The sequence below is a fragment of the Prionailurus viverrinus genome, chromosome B3 (assembly GCF_022837055.1).
Source record: "Prionailurus viverrinus isolate Anna chromosome B3, UM_Priviv_1.0, whole genome shotgun sequence".
Classification (NCBI taxonomy): domain Eukaryota; kingdom Metazoa; phylum Chordata; class Mammalia; order Carnivora; family Felidae; genus Prionailurus; species Prionailurus viverrinus.
Window position 1 is genome coordinate 64,663,488 of NC_062566.1, and position 22,419 is coordinate 64,685,906.

Genomic DNA, 22,419 nt, shown 5'->3' on the forward strand with positions numbered 1-22,419 from the left:
GACTCCAAAAAACTGGAAGTTGCATGAGTATCTCAACAGGGACGTGAGACCCAAGGAGATTGTGCACCATGCATACTTGCACACTGATTTGCTAAAAAGCTGGAATGAAAGCCAGGGCTTCTGAGTTCCCATTCTAATGCTCTGCTTACAACACGCCTCCAAGTTGATTCTTAAAAGTTTTCATTAAACAGAACTCCTGTGATAGTTTTAAAATATGTCTGTAAATTCTTCAGTGCATCTCCCTCCGAAAGATGGATGCTTCTCCCTTTGAGTGAGAGCTGGACTCAGTGAGTCACTTCCAATGAATAGGATATGGCAGAAGTGACAGTATGTGACAAGGTTGTAAAAGGCATCGCGGCTTCTGCCTTACTCTCTCCAATCATTTCCTCTGTGGGAAGCCAGCTGGCATGTGGTGAGAACACTCAAGCAGCCCCACAGAGAGGTCACATGGTGAGGAGCTGAGGCCTCCTGCCAACAGCTGTCTGTTTGTGTGTGTGTGTGTGTGTGTGTGTGTGTGTGTGTGTATGCGCACGGAAGCCAATACTCCATGCCCAGTCAAGCCTTCGTGGGACTGCAGTGCTGGCTGACATTTTGGTAGCATCCTCATGGGAGATCCCATGCCAGGACCACTTAGCTCAATCACTCCCAAACTCCTGATCTACAGAAACTTTGTGGTAGTAAATAGTCATTGACTTAGCCTGCTAATATTTGAAGTACTTTGATGCGAGAATAAATAATTAACACAGCAGTGTATCAAGAGGCAACCTCTGTTCTAGAACTCAGTCCTCTGAGAATATCTGATGATCTCATGGAAAAATTTTTTGTCAGCCTTCATCCAATACACAACATCAAAAAAGTCTTTGCTCAGAGTCTTAGCCCAAAGATAAATTCTCAACACAAATTAAGATTTCATCTGAGACCGAAAGTGTGTTTCATGAAGTTGTTGGAACAAGCTGCAAAAACCGCTTTTGGTACCAAGTATTCTCTCTGAGGGGCGCTGGCTGGACCCCTCCCTTAAGTTTTCCAGTTCCCCTGCTTAATCACTGCCTCAGGAAATTAACCCTGTCTCAGTGGTCCATGTTCTTCCAAAGAGAAATGCCAGCAGAATTCAGTTCTTCAACCTGCAGCTTCCCACAGAGGTACTTAGGAATAACCAAGACCGTTTTATCAAGTTGGATAAAGCTGGATAAATAATTTCAGAAAGGTCTGTCGTCCATCCACACAGACTTGGTTGTTCTGAAGTACGTGTTCATAGTCCGTGAGAATACAGTTCATGAGCTACCATGTTATTTCCCTGGATGTTAATTGAAGCATGTCACCTTAAGTTAACATTTTACCTCTTCTTGAGGAAGGAAGGAGATAGGTTTTAGCAGCTTCTCATGGAGTTAGTAAACATGTCAGGTTCTTTGTCCTCTAAGTCAATTGTGACTGAATCAGTAATCTGTGGAAGACTTGCCTTCTGAGGATCAAAATAGTAGTGAAAGAATCACAGTGCAAAAATCCCAAACTTAAAACTCAGATTCTGTTCTATGATGGTTAATCTTAATGCTTCAGAAAACAGATTTTGACCGAATTTATCAAAGCTCCCCTTTCTCTCCATCAGTATTACCTCCTAATTTTAAGAATAAGTGACACACTCAATCCAATACTGTTCTTCTCACCTCATCAATTAGAAATAATTGGGGGTGTCCCTTCCAGTGAAAAGGAAATAATGCGCCTTTTCCTTAGGTGAAAGTGTGGAAGAAAATGCTAGCGTCGTGGTCAAGCTGCTCATCAGACGCCCAGAGTGCTTCGGCCCAGCCTTGCGAGGTGAAGGAGGAAACGGTCTATTGGCAGCCATGCAGGGTGCCATTAAGATCTCTGAGAACCCAGCTCTCGACCTCCCCTCTCAGGGATATAAGAGAGAAGTGTAAGTGAATGGAATTGCCTTCTGGGCCTGATACAATTGGTAAGCTCCCAAATATTGTCAGTAAATGGATTATTAAGGAAGTGTCCATAGCTTCTCCCTAGTGGGGAAAGCACAGGTTCTCTACAGTTGTAGTTAAAACCTTTTAAATCACTTTGTCAAGCACACTGCCATCTTGACTCTCCCAAGTAAGGCTAGTGATCAGGATCACCTTCCCCCACCCCTTGCATGTCTCCTCTTCCATTCTCTCTTACACCAACTGGCAGATCAAGCCATCTAAAAGCTCTTTCAGCCCCCACTGTGCCTCCCTTACGGCATCACTACAGGAGGAAGCTGCAGAGACGAAAGGCTGGACCGGCCAAGGTTACGGCCACTGTCTCCCTCCAGCCCATTCCCATTAGTGCTTAAACCTCAGTGCCTCATCCCTTACCTCACTTTTGCAGAGAGGTAGTACTCTCCGCTTTCCCTCCCGAAAGTGTTTTGATTTGATTCCTCAGGTAAAAAAAGAGAGCTGCACGGGGCCCTGGCACGACTCAGTTAAGTGTCCGACTCTTGGTGTCGACTCAGGTCATAATCTCACAGTTCATGAATTCGAGCCCCGCATCAGGCTCTGTGCTGACAGCAGGAAACCTGTTTGGGATTCTCTCTTCCTCTCTCTCTGTCCCTCCCCCCACTTCACTCTCTCAAAATAAATACATAAATTTTAAAAAGAGAGAGAGAAAAAGAGAGCTGTAGAATGTGAAAAATCACAGCATTGATAATCCCGGTATTTAAGGGTTCGGGATGTAGTTGGTGGGTTGGTGGACTGTCTTGTCCTTGTGTATTGGGACCAGTTCCCTTTCCTTTATTATAGCCTCTATACTAGACCCCAGAATCTAGAGAGTGGGTATAACCCCATAGGGGTACCTGTCTAAGCAGTTGGGGTTCATTTGCTTATTATTTGCTCTGGTAGGTGATCTGGTAGAATTAGAAAAAACCCAAAACATCAGCTGCTCCACCTTCCTCGTGTAGCATGAGAAGAAACAGAGGCCAGGGTCATACAGCTTGTTACCAACAGAGCCAGGGCATGGACTTACTCCAATATGCTTTCCATGCACGTTCAGGGTGGAAAATGGAATGAAGAGTTGGTGGGAACTTTGGGAAATCCTGCTCCACTCCACGGGTCTGCAGGATCAGCTCATGTCAGTACTTAGGCCTTGAAGTTCAGAGGACCTAGGAATTCCATGGACAAACATTTGGGTCCTTTGAGCTTACTGAGTAAAACCACGTTGTTGGGAGGGAGGGCGTCCAAGGGAAAGGATATGGGATCCTTAGGATGAGCAGAGGGTTTCATTGTCTTGCAGTTCATGTCCAATAACATGGCCACACCTGCCAGGCTTCCTCACACCTTCCCCATGTTGGTTCTCTTTCCGCAGCACGGAGGACGGTGAATATGAAGAAGAGATCGTCCACATGGGCAATGCAATTATGTCTTTCTATTCAGCCCTTATAGATCTCCTGGGCCGCTGTGCTCCTGAAATGCATGTGAGTTCCCACTGGGCAACTTTGAGGGGCTTGAGCGAAAGAGCACTGGAGATTTCCTGAACGTAATTTCTTCTTCAGTCTCTGGCATTTCTCTCAGTTCCTTTTAGCTACTAGAGTAGTTTGCACCTCTCATAGCTGATGCCACAGGCTTCTAAGGAATGATCCCTGAGCAAGTCCCTGTGTTGTGTGATTTCTCTGTGGTGCTAGTTGGGCACATCCTCCACATATTCCGTCTTATAAGCCCCCCCAAATTATGTTTCCATTCCATCAATTTGTCCAGAATGTGACCAACTTGATTCTTGACTGTGGCCACTGGTGCACTCCACATGGAAAATCCTCTGGCTCATGTGTGATTATTTCCCAGAGGTAAACTTTGCAGGCAAAAGGAAAAAAAAAAAAATAGATGCTTCTATTTTTATGGGATGACTTCTCAGGCTTCCAGTTCTGTCCTAAAAAGTTATGTTCCTCCCCTTCCCTTTTCACCTCTGCTCAGGGATGAGCGAGAGTGACCTTATTTCACATAAGGCCTCACATGATTAGGAAAGGAGGAAATAATTCCGTTTTATATCAAAATAGAAAAGTTTAAAAATTTTTTCATTAAAAAATGTCCTTGGTCATTTCTTAAAAGAACTGTTTGATTTGCTCATTCAAGCCTCCGGTGCCTGCCTGCCTCTTCCTACACTGCTCACCGCATTTGGATTAAGCCAGGGTATCTCTCAAACGTGGTTTGCAATGCAGATTGGGTTAATATAAACAGTGGTATCTAGTGTTGATGAGACTGTGTATTTGGTCATTGACAGGTTAACAATAGATATGTTGTATTTTTTTTTAATTCTTACAAAAGACAGAACTCATTAAAATAGTGGCTTTCAAACTTTTTGACCAAAAAAAAACTGTTTTAGCCATAGTAAGAAATTTAATTTACCTTGCAACCCACCATATATATGTATATATGCATATATATATATATGATGTGTGTATCTATCTATCTATCTATTCCAGAAACTAAATTTACCATTCCTACAGACACTGCATGCTAACATTTTCTTTTCTGTACTAATCTACTTCATGCTTTTTAATGCAGGTCACAACCCCCTAATGTGATTGCACAGCCCACTAATTGGTCACGACCTATAGGTTAGGACGCTGCACTAAAGTATCCAGTCTTCTCTTTCTTCCAGTATGTCATGGGGCCTGCCTAAAACACAGTCTAGCCCGTTTGCAAATCCATCTACAAGTGGGTAGGGAAACTATCCCAATGTGGAAGAATCCAGGTTAAAAGTACTGTGCATAGAAGAAAGTCTAAATCTTGCTAAGGGAGCCTGATCAGAATTCTTATCTGAGGATTCTGGTTCCTACTGTGATAAATCAGCCTCATCCACATAAGCCCATCTTTCCATTTTTGTGCCTTTCAACAACTGAAGCTTTAAAGGGAGGAAGGGAGAAACTAGCATGTTCTACAGTCTTGGCGCAGGATGAGGCACGTTGTCAGTTCCCTCATCACTGGCCATCACTTGAGAAAGCAAGTTACACATTTGGCTTATTCTCACGAAGACAGCATTGTGGGACAGGTAAGCCATCAGAGCTGTTCCATCTGGGAAGGAGTTCCTTCCTTCCTTACTGCCCCTCTGGCTTGACAGTTGACACATAACCCTTCTCAGCACCCTTCCCTCAGGCTCCTACTCTATAAGTGGTGGTTGGAGGGGAGGAGCCATCATCACCCATGCAAGATTCCATCCTGAGCTCGTAACAGTTCAGTTTGCAGCTGAGAGCCTGTTCTCAGAAGCTTACCCACTGTCCTCATGTTCCAGATATGCACCTGTACACACTGGTTGGCTCATTCATGATCGTATGGATCAGGTTATCCATCTCGGGATACCTCTGCTTAGACACTCACATTCTCTAGGACATTCTCTATCAATACCTCTTGCCCACCCCCAGCCTCAGCATTAATCAAACTTTTAGGAAGGTGAAATTCATAAGTGACTTCTGTATTTTAGCTGAATTCTAAAGTCTGGAATTGTGGCCACAATGTCAACACTTCTGTCATGGCCACTGAGAATTCCGTGTATTGCAGTCACACTGAAAATCCCCAGCAGCCTGCACATTTACTGCAGAGACTTGATCCCATAACTGCATAACCACTGTAATCACAGCAAAGGAATCGAGTGACCTCCTTGCTCAGAGTTATTCCCTCAGTAGCACCTCCTCAAGAAAATCAAAAAAAGAAAGCTCCCTTCTTTCCCTATGGCCATAAGTGTCTATGGCAATTAGAGAAATATAGAAGTGTACCGACCCCTTAAGGAGAACTATTTCACTGCCAGAGGTTTGGAGGTGGGGTGGTGAGGGGTGTGGTAACTTCCTTTATGTCATTTTCCAACACTGCATTGCAGCTTATCCAGACAGGAAAGGGGGAAGCCATCCGGATCAGGTCAATCCTGCGCTCCCTGGTCCCCACTGAGGACCTGGTTGGGATCATCAGCATCCCCTTGAAGCTGCCTTCCCTGAACAAAGGTAAGAGAAGCAGCTGAAGGCTGAGTTCTGCCAGTCTCCCAGGGGGCCACTCGCTCAAGGACTGGACTGTGTACTGGTAGGTAGCCTGTCTTTCCAGGCTCCTACTCATGGGACAGGCAGCACTGGGAAAGGTTGCTCTTTTTCTGGCAATGAGGAATTATCTCCTCCTGGCTCCAGCTAGCTGCTGTCTCCTCTGGTCTGCTGTCAGAGACTCCTGTACCCTTTTCCCCATGGGGAGGGCCAGTCTAGACCTCACAGTCCTCTGAGTGCTCTAACCCTCTGGAAGGAAGCTGATGGAATGGAACCAATGAAAGCTCTCACCTCAGCCTTCTTTCTCCTTTGCCTCAGTGTCCCCGGATTGTGCAGCCAGGTGGGCAGCAGACGGCTAGGGCCTGACTTAGGCTCCCTTCCACCACAGCCCTGTGAACCTCATGTCCATGGATATAAAGAGGTTTTCACCCAGTGCTACTTGCCAGATGACCTTTGGCATCGATCAATGTTAGCTTTGCAAAACCTATACTTTCCCAAAAGGATTCAATTTCTCCATGTCACTGCACTTGCTATCCAGGCAGTTTCCTCCTGGCAGTTGGAGGAATTGAAAAGATAACAGGACTCTGACTATTACAGTGTTTCCCAAACTGGTGTTACGCAGAACATTTTTGTAGAAAACATTAATTGCTGTATGTGTTAAGAAGTTTGGAGTAATATAAGTTTGGGAAATGCCTTGGGATATATCACATTTTTTCCCGCATAATTGAGCTACAATATATAATATTATGTAAGTTTAAGGTATACAGTGTGATTTTGTGTGTGTGTGTGTGTGTGTGTGTGTGTGTGTATTTTGCAGGTGTTTACCACAATAAGTTAACACCTCCTTGGCCTTACATAATTACCTTTTTTGTTGTTCTATTGAGAGTATTAAAGCTCTACTCTCACAGCAACTTTCAAGGATATAATACAGTATTGTTAACTTAGTCACCATGCTATATATACCATTAGATCCCCGACTTACTCATCTTATAACTGAAAGTTTGTGCTCTTGGACCAGCATCTGCTCATTTACCCTACCTCCCCCATGACCTAGTAATTATCATTCTACTCCATGTTTCTATAATTTGAGTGTTTTTAGATTATACATATAAGTGAGACCATACAATATTTGTCTTTCTCTGACTTATTTCACTTAACATAATGTCCTCAAGGTCCATTCATGTTACTGCCAATGGCAAGATTTCCTTTTTTCTTATAGCTGACTAATATTCCTGTGTGTGTGTGTTCACATTTTCTTTATCCATTCATCCATCAACAGACACTTAGACTGCTGCCATGTCTTGGCTCTGGTGAATAATGCCACAATGAACATACGGATGCAGATATCTCTTTGAGATGATGATTTTGTTTCCTTGGGGAATATACCAAGAAGGGGGATTGCTGGGTCATATGATAGTTCGATTTTTCATTATTTTGAGGAATCTTCATACTGTTTGCCATGGCACCTGCACCAGTTTACATTCCTACCAACAGTGCACACGAGTTTCCTTTACTCCAAATCCTTGCCAGTATTTGCTATTCCCTGTCTTTTTGAAAATAGCAATTCTAATAGGTATGAGGTGACAGCTCATTGTGGTTTTGATTTTCATTTCCCTGATTATTAGTAATGTTGAGCACCTTCTTGTGCGCCTGTTGGTCATTTTCATGTCTTTAGAAAAATGTCTTTTCAAGCCCTTTGCCCATTTTTTTAAAGTGTGTTTGTTTAGAGAGAGACAGAGGCAGTGCAAGAGGAGAGGGGCAGAGAAAGAGGGAGAAAGAAACCCAAGCAGGCTCTGTGCTGCCAGAGCAGAGCCCAACATGGGGCTCAAACTCATGAAACTGAGATCGTGACCTGAGCCAAAAGCAAGAGTCTGATGCTCAACCAGCTGAACCACCCAGGCACCCCTCAAGTCCTTTGCCCGTTTTTAATTGGGTTTAGGGTCTTTTTCTTGTGAATTCTATGAGTTCCTTATGTCTTTTGGATTTTAACTCCCTGTCGGATGGTTTGCAAGTATTTTCTCCTATTGTGTAGGTTGCTATTTCGCTTCGTTGTTGGTTTTCTTTGCTGTGCAGGAGTTTTTTCTTTTAGGTAGTCCCACCTATTAATTCTTGGTTTTGTTGCCTGTGCTGCTGGTGTCATATCCAAAAAAAAATATTTCCAAGACTGAAGTCAAGGAGTTTGCCTTTTATGTTTTCTTCTAGTTTTACAGTTTCAGGTCTTCCATTTCCTTAGTCCATTTTGAGGTAATTTTTGTGAGTGGTGTAACTATGGGTCCAGTTTCATTCTTTTGAGTATGAATATGTAGTTTCCCCCAACACCATTTTTTGAAGAGACTGTCCTTTCCCCATTGAATATTTTTGGCTTCTTTGTCAAATATTAGTTGACAATATATGCATAGGTTTATTTCTGCCTCTCAACTGTATTCCATTGGTCTGTGTGTCTGGAATTTATCCATTTTTCTGGGTTGTCCAATTTGTTGGTGCATAATTAAGCATAATAGTCTCTTGTGATTTTTTTATATTTGTGTGGTATCCATTGTAACACCTCCTCTTTTGTTTATAATTTTCTTTATTTCAGCCCTCTTTTTCTTGGTAATTCTAGCTAAATCTTTATCAACTTTATCTTTTCAAAAGTTAGCTATTAGTTTTGTTGATCATTTTAGTGTCTTTTCCATTCCTTATTTATTTCTGTTCTTTTTTTTTTCCTTCCTTATGTATGGGAGTATTCTGGATCTAACTATATACTTATCCATATTACCAGTGTGTTTTATGTTTTCATGTTATTGTTTAGTATCCTTTTATTTAAGCTTGAAGAACTGCTTTCAGGGGTACCTGGGTTGCTCAGTCAGTTAAGTGTCTGACTTTTAATTTTGGTTCAGGTCATGATCTCATGGTTTGTGGGATAAAGTCCCACATCAGGCTATGTGCTGACAGTATGGAGTCTGCTTGGGACTCTCTCTTTCTCCTTGTCTCTGCCCCTCCCCTTATTGTACTCCCTCTCCCTCTAAATAAGTAAGTAAGTAAGTAAGTAAGTAAGTAAATAAATAAATAAATAAATAAATAAATGGGGGGGGGGGGAGAACTCCTTTCTGCATTTCTTTTTTTTTTATTGTTTTTTAACACTTATTTATTTCTGAGAGATCACGAGCAAGGGTGGGGCAGAAAGAGAAGGAGACACAGAATCTGAAGCAGGCTGCAGGCTCTGAGCAAGCTGGCAGCACAGAGCCTGATGTGGGGCTCAGAACCATGAACTGTGAAATCATGACCTGAGCCAAAGTCGGATGCTCAACCGACTGAGCCACCCAGACGCCACTCTTTCAGTATTTCTTGTAAGGCAGGTCTAGTGGTGATGAATTTCCCCAGCTTTTGTTTGTTTGGGAAGGTATTTCTCTCACCTCCACTTCTGAAAGACAACTTCACTAGGTAAACTATTCTTGGTTGGCGTTTTTTTCATTTAGTGCTTCGCATGTATCATCTCATCTCTCCTAGCTTGCTGCAGAGTTTTTCTGCTGAGAAATATACTGATAGTCTAATGGGGGTTCGCTGGTGTCGGTGAAATTTTTTCTTTTGCTGCTTTTACAATTCTTTTTGCCTTTGATGTAGACAGTTTTAGTATAATGGGTCTTGGAAAAGATCATTTCAGATTGAAATTAAAGGGTGACTTCTTAGCTTCATGAACTTGGATGTCCACAGATCTCTCTGGGTTTGGGAAGATCTCAATGGTATTTAAATAAGCTTTCTCCTTCTTTGCCCTCTCTTCTCCTGTGGGACTTGAATGATGTGTAGATTGTTCCTCTTAATGGTGTCCCATAAATCCTATAGGCTTTCTTCATTTTCATTCTTTTTTCTTTTTCCCCTTAATGGGAAATGTCAAATGATCCTTCTTTAATTTCATGGATTCTTCTGCTTGGGCCAGGGTGGTGTTGAAGTGCTCTACACAATGAATTCTTTCATTCAGTCACTGTATTCTTGAGCTGTGAAATTTGTGTTTGTTTCTTTATGTTTTTGACCTCTGAGCACCTTGAGAATAATTATTTTGAATTCTTTGCCAAGTAATTCATGTGTCTCCATTGTCTTTGGGGTCAATTACTAGGAGTTTACTGTGTTCCTTTTGTGGTGTCCTATTTCCCTTCTTTGTTGTGACACCTATAGCCTTGCATAGATACATGCACCCTGGGAGAAGCAGTCGCCCCTTCACACTTCATGGACTGACTTTGGTAAGGAAAGACCCTCACCTGCAGGTGGGGGCATGTTAGAGTGTGCTGTGACCCCAGATCTCGTGGGACAGGGCACCAAGCACAGGTGTGTGCTTTGGCTTTAGATCTGGAGCTTGGGGGGCATGATGTCTTGGCAGCTCAGGCCACTGCGGTCCACCACACTGATAATTATGCGGTCCTTGGCAAGTCCTGCTGGAGATCCTCAGTAGCTGCAAGGGCTATTGGGATCCTCGGCAGTGAAGTCCATATCTAACAACTAGGAAGAAGGGTAGGCAGTGGTGGTAGCTGGAGCCGGTGATGTGTACACTCTGCTGCAGGGACCAACTGCAGGTGCCTGTGTAGTGGCACAGGCCAGTTGCAGACACACGTGGAGTGGCAGGAGCCAGGGTGAGCAGCAAGTATCAGGGTGAACTGTATGGAGGCACTAGCACCTGCGGGGACTCTGGCTGTCAGCATGCGTGCCTGCGGCTGCAGGGTCTCACCACAGGTGCACAGCAGTAGTAGCCAGTGACAAGACTCAGGCCAGTGAGATGCAAGTTCACAGTTGAAGGTGCCAGCTGAGATGAGCCCAGCAGTGCAGGCCACTGACTGGAGGCAAGGCCAGAGCTGGGCCCACAAGCAGCTGTGGGGCCCTGGTTGTCTGCATGTACTCCCGTGGCTGCAGGATCTTACCACGGGTGTATGCGTGGAAACAGAGGCCAGTGATGGAAGTCTTCCCAAGTGTGCCCACGATGGTGGGTATCAGCTGCAAGGGTCTGGGCTGGCATCTTGAATCAGTACAGCTGCAGAGCCCAGGACTGGCTGCCAATACAGATCAGGGTTCTGGCATTGAGAGATATGGGAGTGAGAAGAGACCCAGGTGGCTGGGCATCTGCAAACACAAAACCTGGGAAACCTGCCAGGGTTTCACGGTGGCTAATGCTGGGTATTGGTTTCTTTACTGGCAAGAGCTGCTGGGGTCCTCTGCAGAGCAGGTCACTGGTGACCACAGTGACTCCCACTGCCTGGTTGATGCAAGTGGCCCTTGCCCTTCTTTCTTTTCCTGAGACCCCTCCCTTCACTGGGCTCTAGCTGGGGTGAGACAGAAGGTATCCTTCATGTAGCTCCCCAAAAGGTAAAGGAGATGATTGTTCACCCCATTCTCTTTACCCAGTGAAGGGAACTCTTTCTAGATGAGCAGCTCCTGCTTGGCCCTGAACAGTGCCAGCCTGGGATAATGCCAGCAAAATGTATCCTTACTTTCTTGTGCAGTGATTCTCAGGGTTTTTGTTCCACTGTGTTACTGAAGTTTCTTACGTTGACTCCTGGCTTCTCCCAGTGCTGTTTTTGTTCATGGATAGCTAATTGTTGATCTTTGTGGGTCTCTTACTTCTCAGTCTTGGTGATATCAATCTCGAAAATGTTGTGCTTATCATGAAGAACAAAGATTATAGAGCCTTTGAAAAAACATGATAAAAGAAATGTCAAACTCAGAATTACCCAAACTTTTTGAGCACAAAACACTTAGTAGTATCATATAAAATGAATGTTCCTCAGAACATGAGTCTCAGAGATTAATTCAGCCTTGCCATTCAGATCTGGCTCCCCCTGGTGTTCAGCGGAGGCAGGTAGCTTCTTGTTGGGAAGGTCCCCTTCTCTCCTTGGTTGGCCAGAGCCCTGCACTGATCCCTGCGCTGAATGAGGCTCTGGGCTGGATAGGACTAAACCTTTGTGGCTCTCAAGGTAATTTATGAAGTACAGTATGTAAATATGCTCTGATTTAGCTTGATCATTTAGGGGCTCTTTTTCCTATTTTTTTTTTTTTTTTGATATTAACAAACTTTCAAACTCCTGTCTTTATTCTCTAAGTCAAGCAGTTTTTGTTTTCTTCATGGTATTCCTCGCTTCACCTTTGAACTTTTGTATTAAAATAAGATTAGAATTATTGGAAGATCTGTCCTCAATTTCACCTAAATCAGATAATAGTTTCCAAATACTAAGAGAATATTTCCTCAGCTTTGTGCTATTTATCATGTAATGGCTACAGAGAAGACACACTCTTAAACTTAATCTCCCTTACATTTTCTTCCTTCATTTCTTCTGTCTTCAGTCAACAAAGCAAAAAAACCAAGCCCCGATTCCTGGCATTTGCCCATTTTGTGTGGTGTAAGTACTCTGACCATGGTCCATTTCAGGCTCTCAATGTGTGTCACTGAGCCACGGAGTTGGAAAGAGAATGCACATAGCACACCACTGTATTGTATTTCCAACATGCAAATTAAACAGATATAAATAACCCCAAAAATATAGTTGATAGCAAAGTCATTAGGAGGTGATGCGTTTTGAGTATTTGTCACCTATCTAAATATAATTTACTTAATTGTAAATTTTAGTTGTTGATAATGAGTATGTCTAACAACTGGCTCAAGAAAATTCCTGAAATGTAAGCAACCGGCTGTTCCAAGCGAGTATCCGCTGGCTGCAGCACAATACTGTATTCCTGTTGCTTGTTAGGAGAACAAGGCGTGTGGACAGACACACTCTGTGTGGCTTTGAGTCTGTGGAGATAGAAAAGGGGCCATGACGTTCTCTGTGTGTCTTTCAGATGGGTCGGTCAGCGAGCCCGATATGGCAGCCAACTTCTGCCCTGACCACAAGGCACCCATGGTGCTGTTCTTGGATCGTGTTTATGGCATTAAGGATCAAACTTTTCTGCTCCACTTGCTAGAGGTTGGATTTTTACCTGACTTAAGAGCCTCTGCCTCTCTAGATACAGTAAGTGGCTAAAATAAGGAAAACTATCTTTTTCCCATCATTGTATGTTAGTAACATTGGATTTCAAAGTGATTATTTTCTATCTCCTCACTGATTACATGTTAGCAGTCGGCTTTAAAGGTAAGAAAATAGAAGTACCAAGAAATGGAAGTTCTTAATTTGTTGGGCCAGGGAATTAAATGTAGGTAAACTCGACCTCACGTATTTAATCCAGATTCCTCTGTTGCAAGTTTCTCAACCTTGGCACTATCTGGTGTGGGGGTACATCCTGTGTATTATAGGATATTTAGCACCATCCCTTGACCTCTACCCACTAGATGCCAGTAGCACACCCATAAAACCAATTCTGGATAGCATCAAATGTCCCCTAGGGGACAGAATCTCCCTTGGTTGAGAACCAGGGCTTGTTGCTTATGAAAAGGTCTGCCTGGCAGCATGATAGGCTGGAAATACTCTTCCCACTCTCCTTAAGTTGCATGCACTGACCATCAGGAATGATAATCTCCAAGCCAAGCAGTTTTGGAGCTTTGGCCATGGCAAGGTCAAGACCAGAGGCCAAGTCAAACCCAAGTTTGAAAGTCAAGGGTGAAGTATAGTAATCCAACATCAACAGACATCAAGACAGGAGGCCCCAGAAGTTATAAAGCATAGAAGCATGATTGTCCAAGCCAGAAAGAGTGCACCAGAAGTCCTGGGTCCAAGGAGAAAAGAACAATTCGATCAGCATAAGTCTAAAAACATCTTGCCAATGTAGGGTTACTTTTTTGGAGAACCAGAAGATGCAGGTCTTCTTAATCAATCATAAAGTCTCTCAAAGGCTCCACCTAGTGTCCAATCGAGATAGAAGTCTGAGCTCTGTGATGGGTGGTCAGCTAGCCAGTACCTTAACTGGGATGGATTTCATTTGAATGGGTTACTCGCAAATGTATAGGATCACCCAGAAATGGGAAGCAATACAAGTCCCAATCTGAATGGAAGATCCATTCTTATTTTTGGCATGGTGTTAAGAAATGACATATTCCTGAAGGTGTTTGGGACATATGATCATTTTGAATAATTAAAACATTGCTTCCACAGCTACTTTTGTTGTGAGTTTTTTCTATAAATTACTTGATTAAAAAAAATGGTAATTGTTTTCACTTTTGGGACATTCCCAAGGTTCCTGATCGAAGCATGTGGGTTTTTCATAGGTCAAATAAACAGCAAATTCTGTTCTTCCATTTGGTGTTCAAATCACATGCTTGTCTAGGCACAATCTGCAGCAAAATAAGCTAAACATTCAGTTCCTTAACACATGCATTTTTATGCATTCTCTTTTGAAAACTTTTAAGCCACTGGAATCAAAGCTCTGTCCTTCCCCATTGTGACAACTCTATTTACCAAAATGATAAATGTGAAAGATTTGCTATTTCTTTCAGTAGGATTGCTAAGTCTTATCAAAGACAAACTTTTGATAATTAATAGGAATACCCAGAAATGTATACAGTTCAAGACAGTTTATCATGTCATAACTTACAGAAAATGTGTTACAGATACAATGGCTATGATAATCACAGGAAATAACGATAAGATTTTATCTTTGTGGATCTCAAGGTTTCTTTTGAAGTTGCCTAGTTTTCAAAGATGGTAGCTAAGAATGCTTTGACTAAATGTCAGTAACTGGGCCTGCCTTGTGTCTAGCCTAAGTGAATGAGAAAGAACACTGAGTGAGAATTAAAGCAGTTTTTGAGTGAGTCCTAAGTTTATGTTCCTTGTACCCTTTTCCCATCAAAGGTAGGTTCTCTTGAGTGAATTCTACCCTTGTGCCATTTATCAGATAGTGAATTGCTCACAATGCTCATAAATTAAGTGATAAGGTCACAGCTCCACTTTCTCTCTGTAAACCTGTCACAAAACCAGTGGTTTGACGGCTCGCTTGGCCAGTAGCCACTTACTAATCTCAAAATCACCTCAGGACAAATTGTGAGTCTGCACAAGGTGAGAAAAAAGAGCTAAGACAGAATAATAACAGAGCAGCTTGGCAGTTGGACTTTGCAAACATGAAGAATGTTGGGTTAGACTGGTCATCGGCTGATTTTAATAGGTTTTAGTATCCCTCTTTGAGGGGAACAGATGTTTGTGGATCATTTGGAATGAGTTAAGACCAGCCAGCCTTTGCTTTCCTTCTGTTTATTTTTTTCTTTTAACCTGGTTTTTTTTTCCATTTAAAATGCAAAAGAGAAGTAGGTCTGCTGACAAGGTAGGGAGTTGTTCACTCTGTTACTGTGAAACACTGTTATGTGTAAGCTTTCCAACCTGCCAGACAGGATCTCCATATGCAGGGTAAGCTGTGCTCTGTTTTTCCCAAGGAGATTAACCAGTGTCCCAATTCCCTTTCCTAGGTTTCCCTAAGCACCACAGAGGCCGCGCTTGCACTAAATAGGTATCTATGTTCTGCTGTGCTTCCGCTCCTCACAAGATGTGCCCCTCTCTTTGCCGGAGCAGAACACTACACCTCTTTGATCGATTCTACACTACAGACAATATATAGGCTTTCCAAGGGACGTTCCCTCACCAAAGCTCAGAGGGACACCATAGAAGAATGTTTGCTTGCCATTTGCAAGTAAGTACCCTGGCCTGTGGTTTTCACCTCCATGTGTGCATCTGTGTCAGCTGCATTTAATTGTGTAATTGAAAAACTGGTGACTCCAGCTTAAGGAAGCTTCCAGGCCTTAACCATACACCAACATCTCCCCAGACATCTCCTCTTAGGTTGTGCGGGGACTCCCACTTACCTCAAGTTTGCTGGTCACCTCTGCATGGAGTCTTGTCTCTCACTATGGAGAAATGGGGGGCACAGCTCAGGCTCTTGCCCTGAGGGTTGGTGGAACAGAAGATGAAACTGTCTTTTAGGCCTTAAGTATTCAGATTAAGAACTAATGTTTTGGTTCCTAAAAGCCAGAAACCAAGTTTTTCCTTCTCTAAGTGAGTGGACCTTTACACAGAGACCAGATGTAAGAGTATGAATCAAAGCAGCCTACCTGTAAGCCTCAAAGAACCTGGAGCAAAGATAAGAAGGAATCTCCAGTCCCAGTGGGGAATTAAGGGCAGTAGTTTTCACTGGAGCAAAGATAAGAAGCTCCAGATAGTGAATTGCTCACAGAACCTGGAGCAAAGATAAGAAGGAATCTCCAGTCCCAGTGGGGAATTAAGGGCAGTAGTTTTCACCACTGCAGATAGGTATCAGAGCAACCAAGAACAAAGGGTAAAGTCAACCCAAGAGACTTGGATCCTCAGAAAACTGTCAAGTCTGATAGGGTCAAAGGAAGAAGGCCCCTTCCAATAGCAGGTCTCAGCAATATGGTCCAGATGCTGATTTGCTGTGTTAAGCCAGTGTTTTCTGCCTTGGAATCATATAGGGAGCTACAAAATAAATATCCAGTGTCCATGCCATACCTCAACCCCCAAAATCAAACCTTTAGTAATGGGACCCAGGCTTATAATTTTTGAAGCTCCCCAGGTGCCTCCATAATACAGCCAAGATTGAGAACCACTGCTCTGGGATGTCCAGGAGATAGGCCCAGCAGGTGTCCCTGTAGTGGCCCACTGGATATAGTCCTTATTCTTGTTGAATGAATGGTTTCCTAATCACACAACAGATGACTATGTACTGGGGGGGGGGGGGGGGGAGGGGGGGGGCTAGGGCTACCCAGAAAAAAAAGCAATAATTAGTAATGAATTTTATATTATAATTCCAAGATTTAGAGACAAGGCCATTTACTTGCTGTATATTTCACTTTTTACTCCAGGACTTTTTATCACAAGGCCGGCTCTTGGAAAAGTTGTCAGCCAGATGAGTTCTCTTGTCCATCTCCATTCGCATCCATTCTCCTTGTAGGATTTCTTTTCTGACATTCCAACATTTAACATCAGTCATTAACTTGGCCTCCATGGCTCCTTGTGCATCTGTGGTTGGAAGTCAGTAGGTCTTGAACTGAACATACATGCTAAATTATGTATATGGGCACTTTTCTGTGCAGAGAATTTGGAGATTCCATTCAGTTGTTAAAAGCCTTGGTAATCTAAAAATAAAAGTGAATCAATGTTGTTTATCTCTCCTTTCTCTATTTCAGAGTTGTACCAACTACCAACGCCATGAACTCTTCGATAATATGATAAATTGTTCGCTAGTTGATTATAGTATTTGCCTGTTTAAGGAGGGTTGTTTTGTTTTGTTTTGTTTTTTTGAGGACAGAGCCTTAACCTAAAGAAATTATTCCAATAATGAGGATTTCAGAGATTGGATAGTAACTCAGAGGGTCTTAAACTCCCTTGCAGTCACACCAGTAGGTGGCCTCAGATTCCACCTATGCACTGGTCAACTCCATCATCCTTTGCAGAGTTCAAGGAGACAGTTGGCCCTTAGAGATGGCTGTAAAATCAACTGCACCTTCTTTCTATTATATTCTTTGTACATAATCCGTAACTATATTTTGATGATGCATAGACTCTAGGACATCTTATCACCTGGTGATTAGACTTTACCTTAGGTATCTCACTTCGTTAGCCACACATTCCCCTTTTATATTTTAAATATACAGTTGACCTTTGAATGACACGGGTTTGAATTGTACATGTCCACTTGTATGTGGATTTTTTTCAATTAACACAATACTATAAATATATTTCTCTTATAATTTTGTTAACATTTTCTCTAGCTGCCTTCATTATAAGAGTACAGTATATAATACATATAACACAAAATATGTGTTAATCAATTGTTTGTGTTACTGGTAAGGCTTCCAGTCAATAGTAGGTTATTAGTAAGGTTTTGGAGGGGGTCAAAAGTTATATGCTGGAGGGATCAGCACCCCTAGCTGCCATGTTGTGAAAGGATCACTTGTACTTACTTTTAAAGTGTGTTATCATTGACCGTGATTTACCCAAGATCTTGTTTTAGGAGCTAATTATTCTGAGGCTTAGCTCTGGTATATGGTTATCAATGAGTGTTTCTTCTTTCTTCCTTCTTTTATCATTTTCTTACCTTTCTATTCTTTCTTATTTCTTACTGCAGTCACTTGAGGCCTTCAATGCTACAGCAACTCTTGCGACGTCTTGTCTTTGATGTGCCGCAGCTCAACGAATACTGCAAAATGCCTCTTAAGGTAAACCTCTTTATTGCTGCAGAAATACAGTCCACGGCACAGAAACTTGCCTTGCAAAACATGAGGGCTTCACAATTGGGGGAGCAAAATATACATTCAATGAGTTTTACTTTTTTGAGGGCTAAAAAGATACAACCCACCCTATCACACCCCTTTCTGAATGTCCAGGTTGCAGAGAGTAGATCATTAACTGCTCCAATTTTCTTTAATTGCTTTCCACTGGCTACGTGTTATTTAGCAGAAGTTAATGAGGGGGACTTGGATTGTGCAGTTTCCTGCCTTAATTGTGTTTTCAGAATGTATCCAATCTCAAAAAGCTTTGAAGGCCTTGTGATTATTCATTCAAGTACAGAAACTAAATTGTCCTTTTTCTATTCCATACTGTTTTGTGCCTTTTTTTTCCTGTTGAACAAACCCTCTTTTGTGTTTGTTTTTAACTCTTACCTGCTTTCCTTTATGAATGTAAAGTAGAAAGAACGATAGAGCTATTTGTTGTCTCATTCATGATTTTCTCATAAATTACAATAATTTTATCACTAGCACAGGGAGCATCTGGGCCTGGGTGAGAGGGCACCACAATCAACTGCCCACCCAAGAGAAAAATGTTTTTTTAACTTTCACCTATGAGGTACCTGCCGTATTTGCATATTCATTGTGTCGGCAGTGGCTAGCCACACCTGAAAATTCTGCCTGGTGATTTTAACAGAACTTTTCCTTTTTCTCAGAATTAGGCAAAGCCAAGGATTTCCAGAAGCATTTTACTGGGATAAACAGAATTCCCAGAAGCCTTCAGTTCAATCCTCTGTCTCCATGCCAGGCAGAAAGCAGCTTGTATATTGTCAGAGATTCCACTGCCCTCCAAGGGCTATTCTTCTAATCTTAATCCCAGTAAGCATTTTAGCTGAAAACTATGGTTTTCATAGTCCAACCTGGCATTGCTTCCTCAGCAGGCCTGTACTGCCAGCTGGATTCTGGTCCCTGAGGAAGCAGCATCAATAGCACTCAGTAAGCTCGCTTTTACTTCTGAGACCAGCGGGATTTTTCTTAGAGGGTGTGGATTCCACCTGTTGGGATAGGAACTTTGGCGCTGTGCTTCTGCCCTCTCCTGGCCACATGTGGAACTGTTGTAACACGGCTGGGCCATCAGAAGGCTCAAGAGAAAAGCAAGGAAGCCACAGGCAGTAATCAGTATAGAGAAAATCTTCAGACCCCACGGGGTGCTCCTCACCATCTCCATATCAGCATCACTCTGAGTCTTCTAGATTTATAAGCAAATGTCTGAGAAGAAATTATTCCCACCTTTGAGTGCCTGCAGTGTTAGATAGCAACTACTTCATTTGAAGTAGAAAGAGTTCCTCTCCATTTTCCAGCAACTGCTGGGGGCACATTAGGAGGCACAAGAGTTAATCAGGTGGATTCAGCTCCGGCTAGAGCTCATTAGGCAGGAAAGCAGACCATTCCCAGTGGTGTCTGAGGGCCTCTCTGTAGATAACCCAACTGTTTCAACTGTTGGTTTCACTCTCATGTCTGCCCCCTGCTGTTGTGTTCTCCCCTGCATGTTGCGGATGCCTGTGGATCTTCCGTACCCCACCCACTGGTGCAATCCTGTTCAAACCTCCCAGCTTCTGACAAATCACTATGAACAGTGCTGGAAGTATTACTGTCTGCCTTCAGGATGGGGGAGCTACGGGCTAGCTGTGGAGGAGGAATTGCACCTGACGGAGAAGCTCTTCTGGGGGATTTTCGACTCCCTCTCCCATAAGGTAATGGCAGTACTTCTGAACAAAGAGGGAGCACCTTGATAACCAATGAGTAATAAATGCCTGTGAATAATAATAGCTAATGTTTTTAGCCTTTGCCATGTGCTAGGAACAGAGCCGGTTACTTCCCAAGTGTATATCACACCATCCTTACCCAAGTCTGTGAAACAGGAGCTATGCTAATCATCATTTCACAGACGAGGAAAAGTCTCAGAGCAGTTGAATAACCTGTCAGACTCACAAAGCTAAAACACAGGAGAAGGACTTCCAGAGCAAATTACAAAAATATTTCCTAGTTTCAGTCTTGATGACTTACCCTCACTGTCATTCCTTTCCTCCTGACATTGTGTGGTCCCTGTTAGCCAGTCTTTACCAAGCTCAGTTGTAGAGGAGAATCCCCAACAGCTGCTCTGATGTTGAGATGTGGGATTTTCAAAAGACCACATACCATTCTGAGGAAGGTTCTTCACAGCCACTTGCTTGAGGAGAAAAGTGAGTAGGAGGCCTCTGTACAGTCTGACTGAGATACAGTTCAAACTGTCAGACTTGCCTCCCCTCCCCTTAGCCCAGTTTATTTCGATTTTTGAGGTCGCCATCTTTAAAGGTGGAAAATGAGTAAGTCTGGCTTTCTTACCACAGTCTGAAGCTTGTGGATAGCTCCAGGTGGTGTTCACCTGCACTTAAATTTTATTTATTCCGGTGTTCCTTTGGTCTAGTAGGAGTAGATCAAAAACTGTTCCTAACCCCATATTATTTGACTGAAATTTCTTCCGGGCCCCATTCAAGAGAGAACAGATGTGATATTGAGCCGTCTGCTGAGGATACCAACATAAGACCCATATTCTGCAGAGGGGACTGTCAGAGCTTCTCCTGTCCTCTCCAGTCACAGGTTGGGTCTATAACCATCTGTGGTAGGCAAGTTTATAGACCACTGTAATCCTTAGGTATTCTTGCAATTAACTATTTGGGAGATACTGATTTAAACTTTGATTAAAGGATTTTCACCTTAAAGCAAATGGTGACTTGAGGGCTTTACGAGTTGTCGTTTGATCTTCCAAGGATCCTTAAGTTTCCACCAGAAAGCATCAAAGGATATAGATGTTCCCCATTTTGGTGAATCTGGACAAACGCAAGCGTTTTATTTTTTTCAGCTAATTGATGAGTTGTTCCCTGTGGGCGGCACTAGTTCTCATCTCTTTGCTATCATGGTCTTTGTCTTTCCTCACAGAAGTATGACCCAGACCTTTTCCGAATGGCCCTTCCTTGTCTCAGTGCTATAGCTGGGGCGCTACCACCAGATTACTTAGATACCAGAATCTCAGCCACGTTGGAGAAACAGATCTCAGTGGATGCAGATGGCAACTTTGACCCCAAACCCATCAACACCATGAAGTGAGTCCAGAATCATCTCTAAGCCAGTCGACATTTTGGCCAGTGGCTGGTGTTTCTCTTTCAGAAGGTAGCGAGGATTATGAACTTTTCTTCCTTCTGTCCTGCTAACCCTGCGGATCATTTTCTTTGACACGCTACAAGTCACGTTAGGCACTGGGTTTTGTCAGCTTCTGAAGGTCTAATCTGTCCATATCTGATTATGTGCTGTATTATTATATTCTGGGCTTTCCTTTCGGGGGTTGGTTTATTTATTATAAGAGACTAATGCTTTCCACAAATAAATGTCACCCGAGGCATTGTTAAGAACCACGCTGACAAATGATGCAATTAATTTATTAATGAATTTTTTGACAAAAATCTTCATTCTTTGTGAATTAGGCCTCTATAGTTCTAATAGCATTGTACATCAAAACAACTCTGTAAATAACACTCAGCTGAACTCCAGTAAGGCCTCAGGGTGTGAGTGACAGAACAGGATGAGGTCCTTATTTGAAAGACTGGACCCACTCTTTGCCATGCCAAGGGATGCTGGAATTTTAGAATCACCCTACAATAGTGTCTTTTACTTCCTCCCTCTGGTTCCCCAGCATTCCTCTCTAGTGATGATTAGGCCACGGATAAAATATTGGGCAACAGATGCCCAATTTTGTCTTCTGGCAGTTCTTTCCTAGTTATGATTATGCGTTGTGGGTCATACAGTCTTCATGTCCGGGTGCATTTTAAATGAAGAGCTCTAAAAATGCTTTAGATTGAACAGGGAAATCAAGACATCCTGTAAGAGCCCCTTAGACTTGTGGTTTGCAGCAGTAGCTCCCATAGGAGAGGCATAGCTTGAGCCATTCCTAGGGGCTGTCAGCTTTGATAATGTATAAAATTCACCTTCAGGAAAATTATGTACACATCCTATCACATGGAGCCTTGAGCGAGTGGATGGCAGGAAATAGAATTGAACCTGCTGTAAAAAAGAGGTAAGGGGTGTGAAAAAGTACCGAGCTAGAGCCCAAGAGACGCAGGTGTTGACTTCGGAGAACTTCACCTTGTGAAAACGTAAACATACTGAAGGGATGACAGATGGTGTAATCACTTGGATGCCTTTATAAACATTTTGAGATATACAGTAGCAATTGTTTGCTAGCGATGAGTGTGGTTCCATGTTATCTTGAGAGTTCTGATTTCTT

General features: G+C 42.8%; 1 protein-coding gene across 1 annotated transcript in view; it reads left to right on the forward strand.

Annotated features, from left to right (window-relative positions):
- Positions 1 to 22,419, forward strand: part of RYR3 (ryanodine receptor 3) — a 368,605-nt gene that overhangs the window by 237,590 nt on the left and 108,596 nt on the right. Inside the window, exons 44-51 of the mRNA XM_047863199.1 lie at positions 1,729 to 1,909; positions 3,322 to 3,430; positions 5,824 to 5,944; positions 12,776 to 12,945; positions 15,327 to 15,547; positions 17,999 to 18,089; positions 19,712 to 19,852; positions 21,078 to 21,241. Of these exons, the coding sequence (XP_047719155.1) occupies positions 1,729 to 1,909; positions 3,322 to 3,430; positions 5,824 to 5,944; positions 12,776 to 12,945; positions 15,327 to 15,547; positions 17,999 to 18,089; positions 19,712 to 19,852; positions 21,078 to 21,241 (1,198 nt within the window). The remainder of the gene's footprint in view (positions 1 to 1,728; positions 1,910 to 3,321; positions 3,431 to 5,823; positions 5,945 to 12,775; positions 12,946 to 15,326; positions 15,548 to 17,998; positions 18,090 to 19,711; positions 19,853 to 21,077; positions 21,242 to 22,419) is intronic.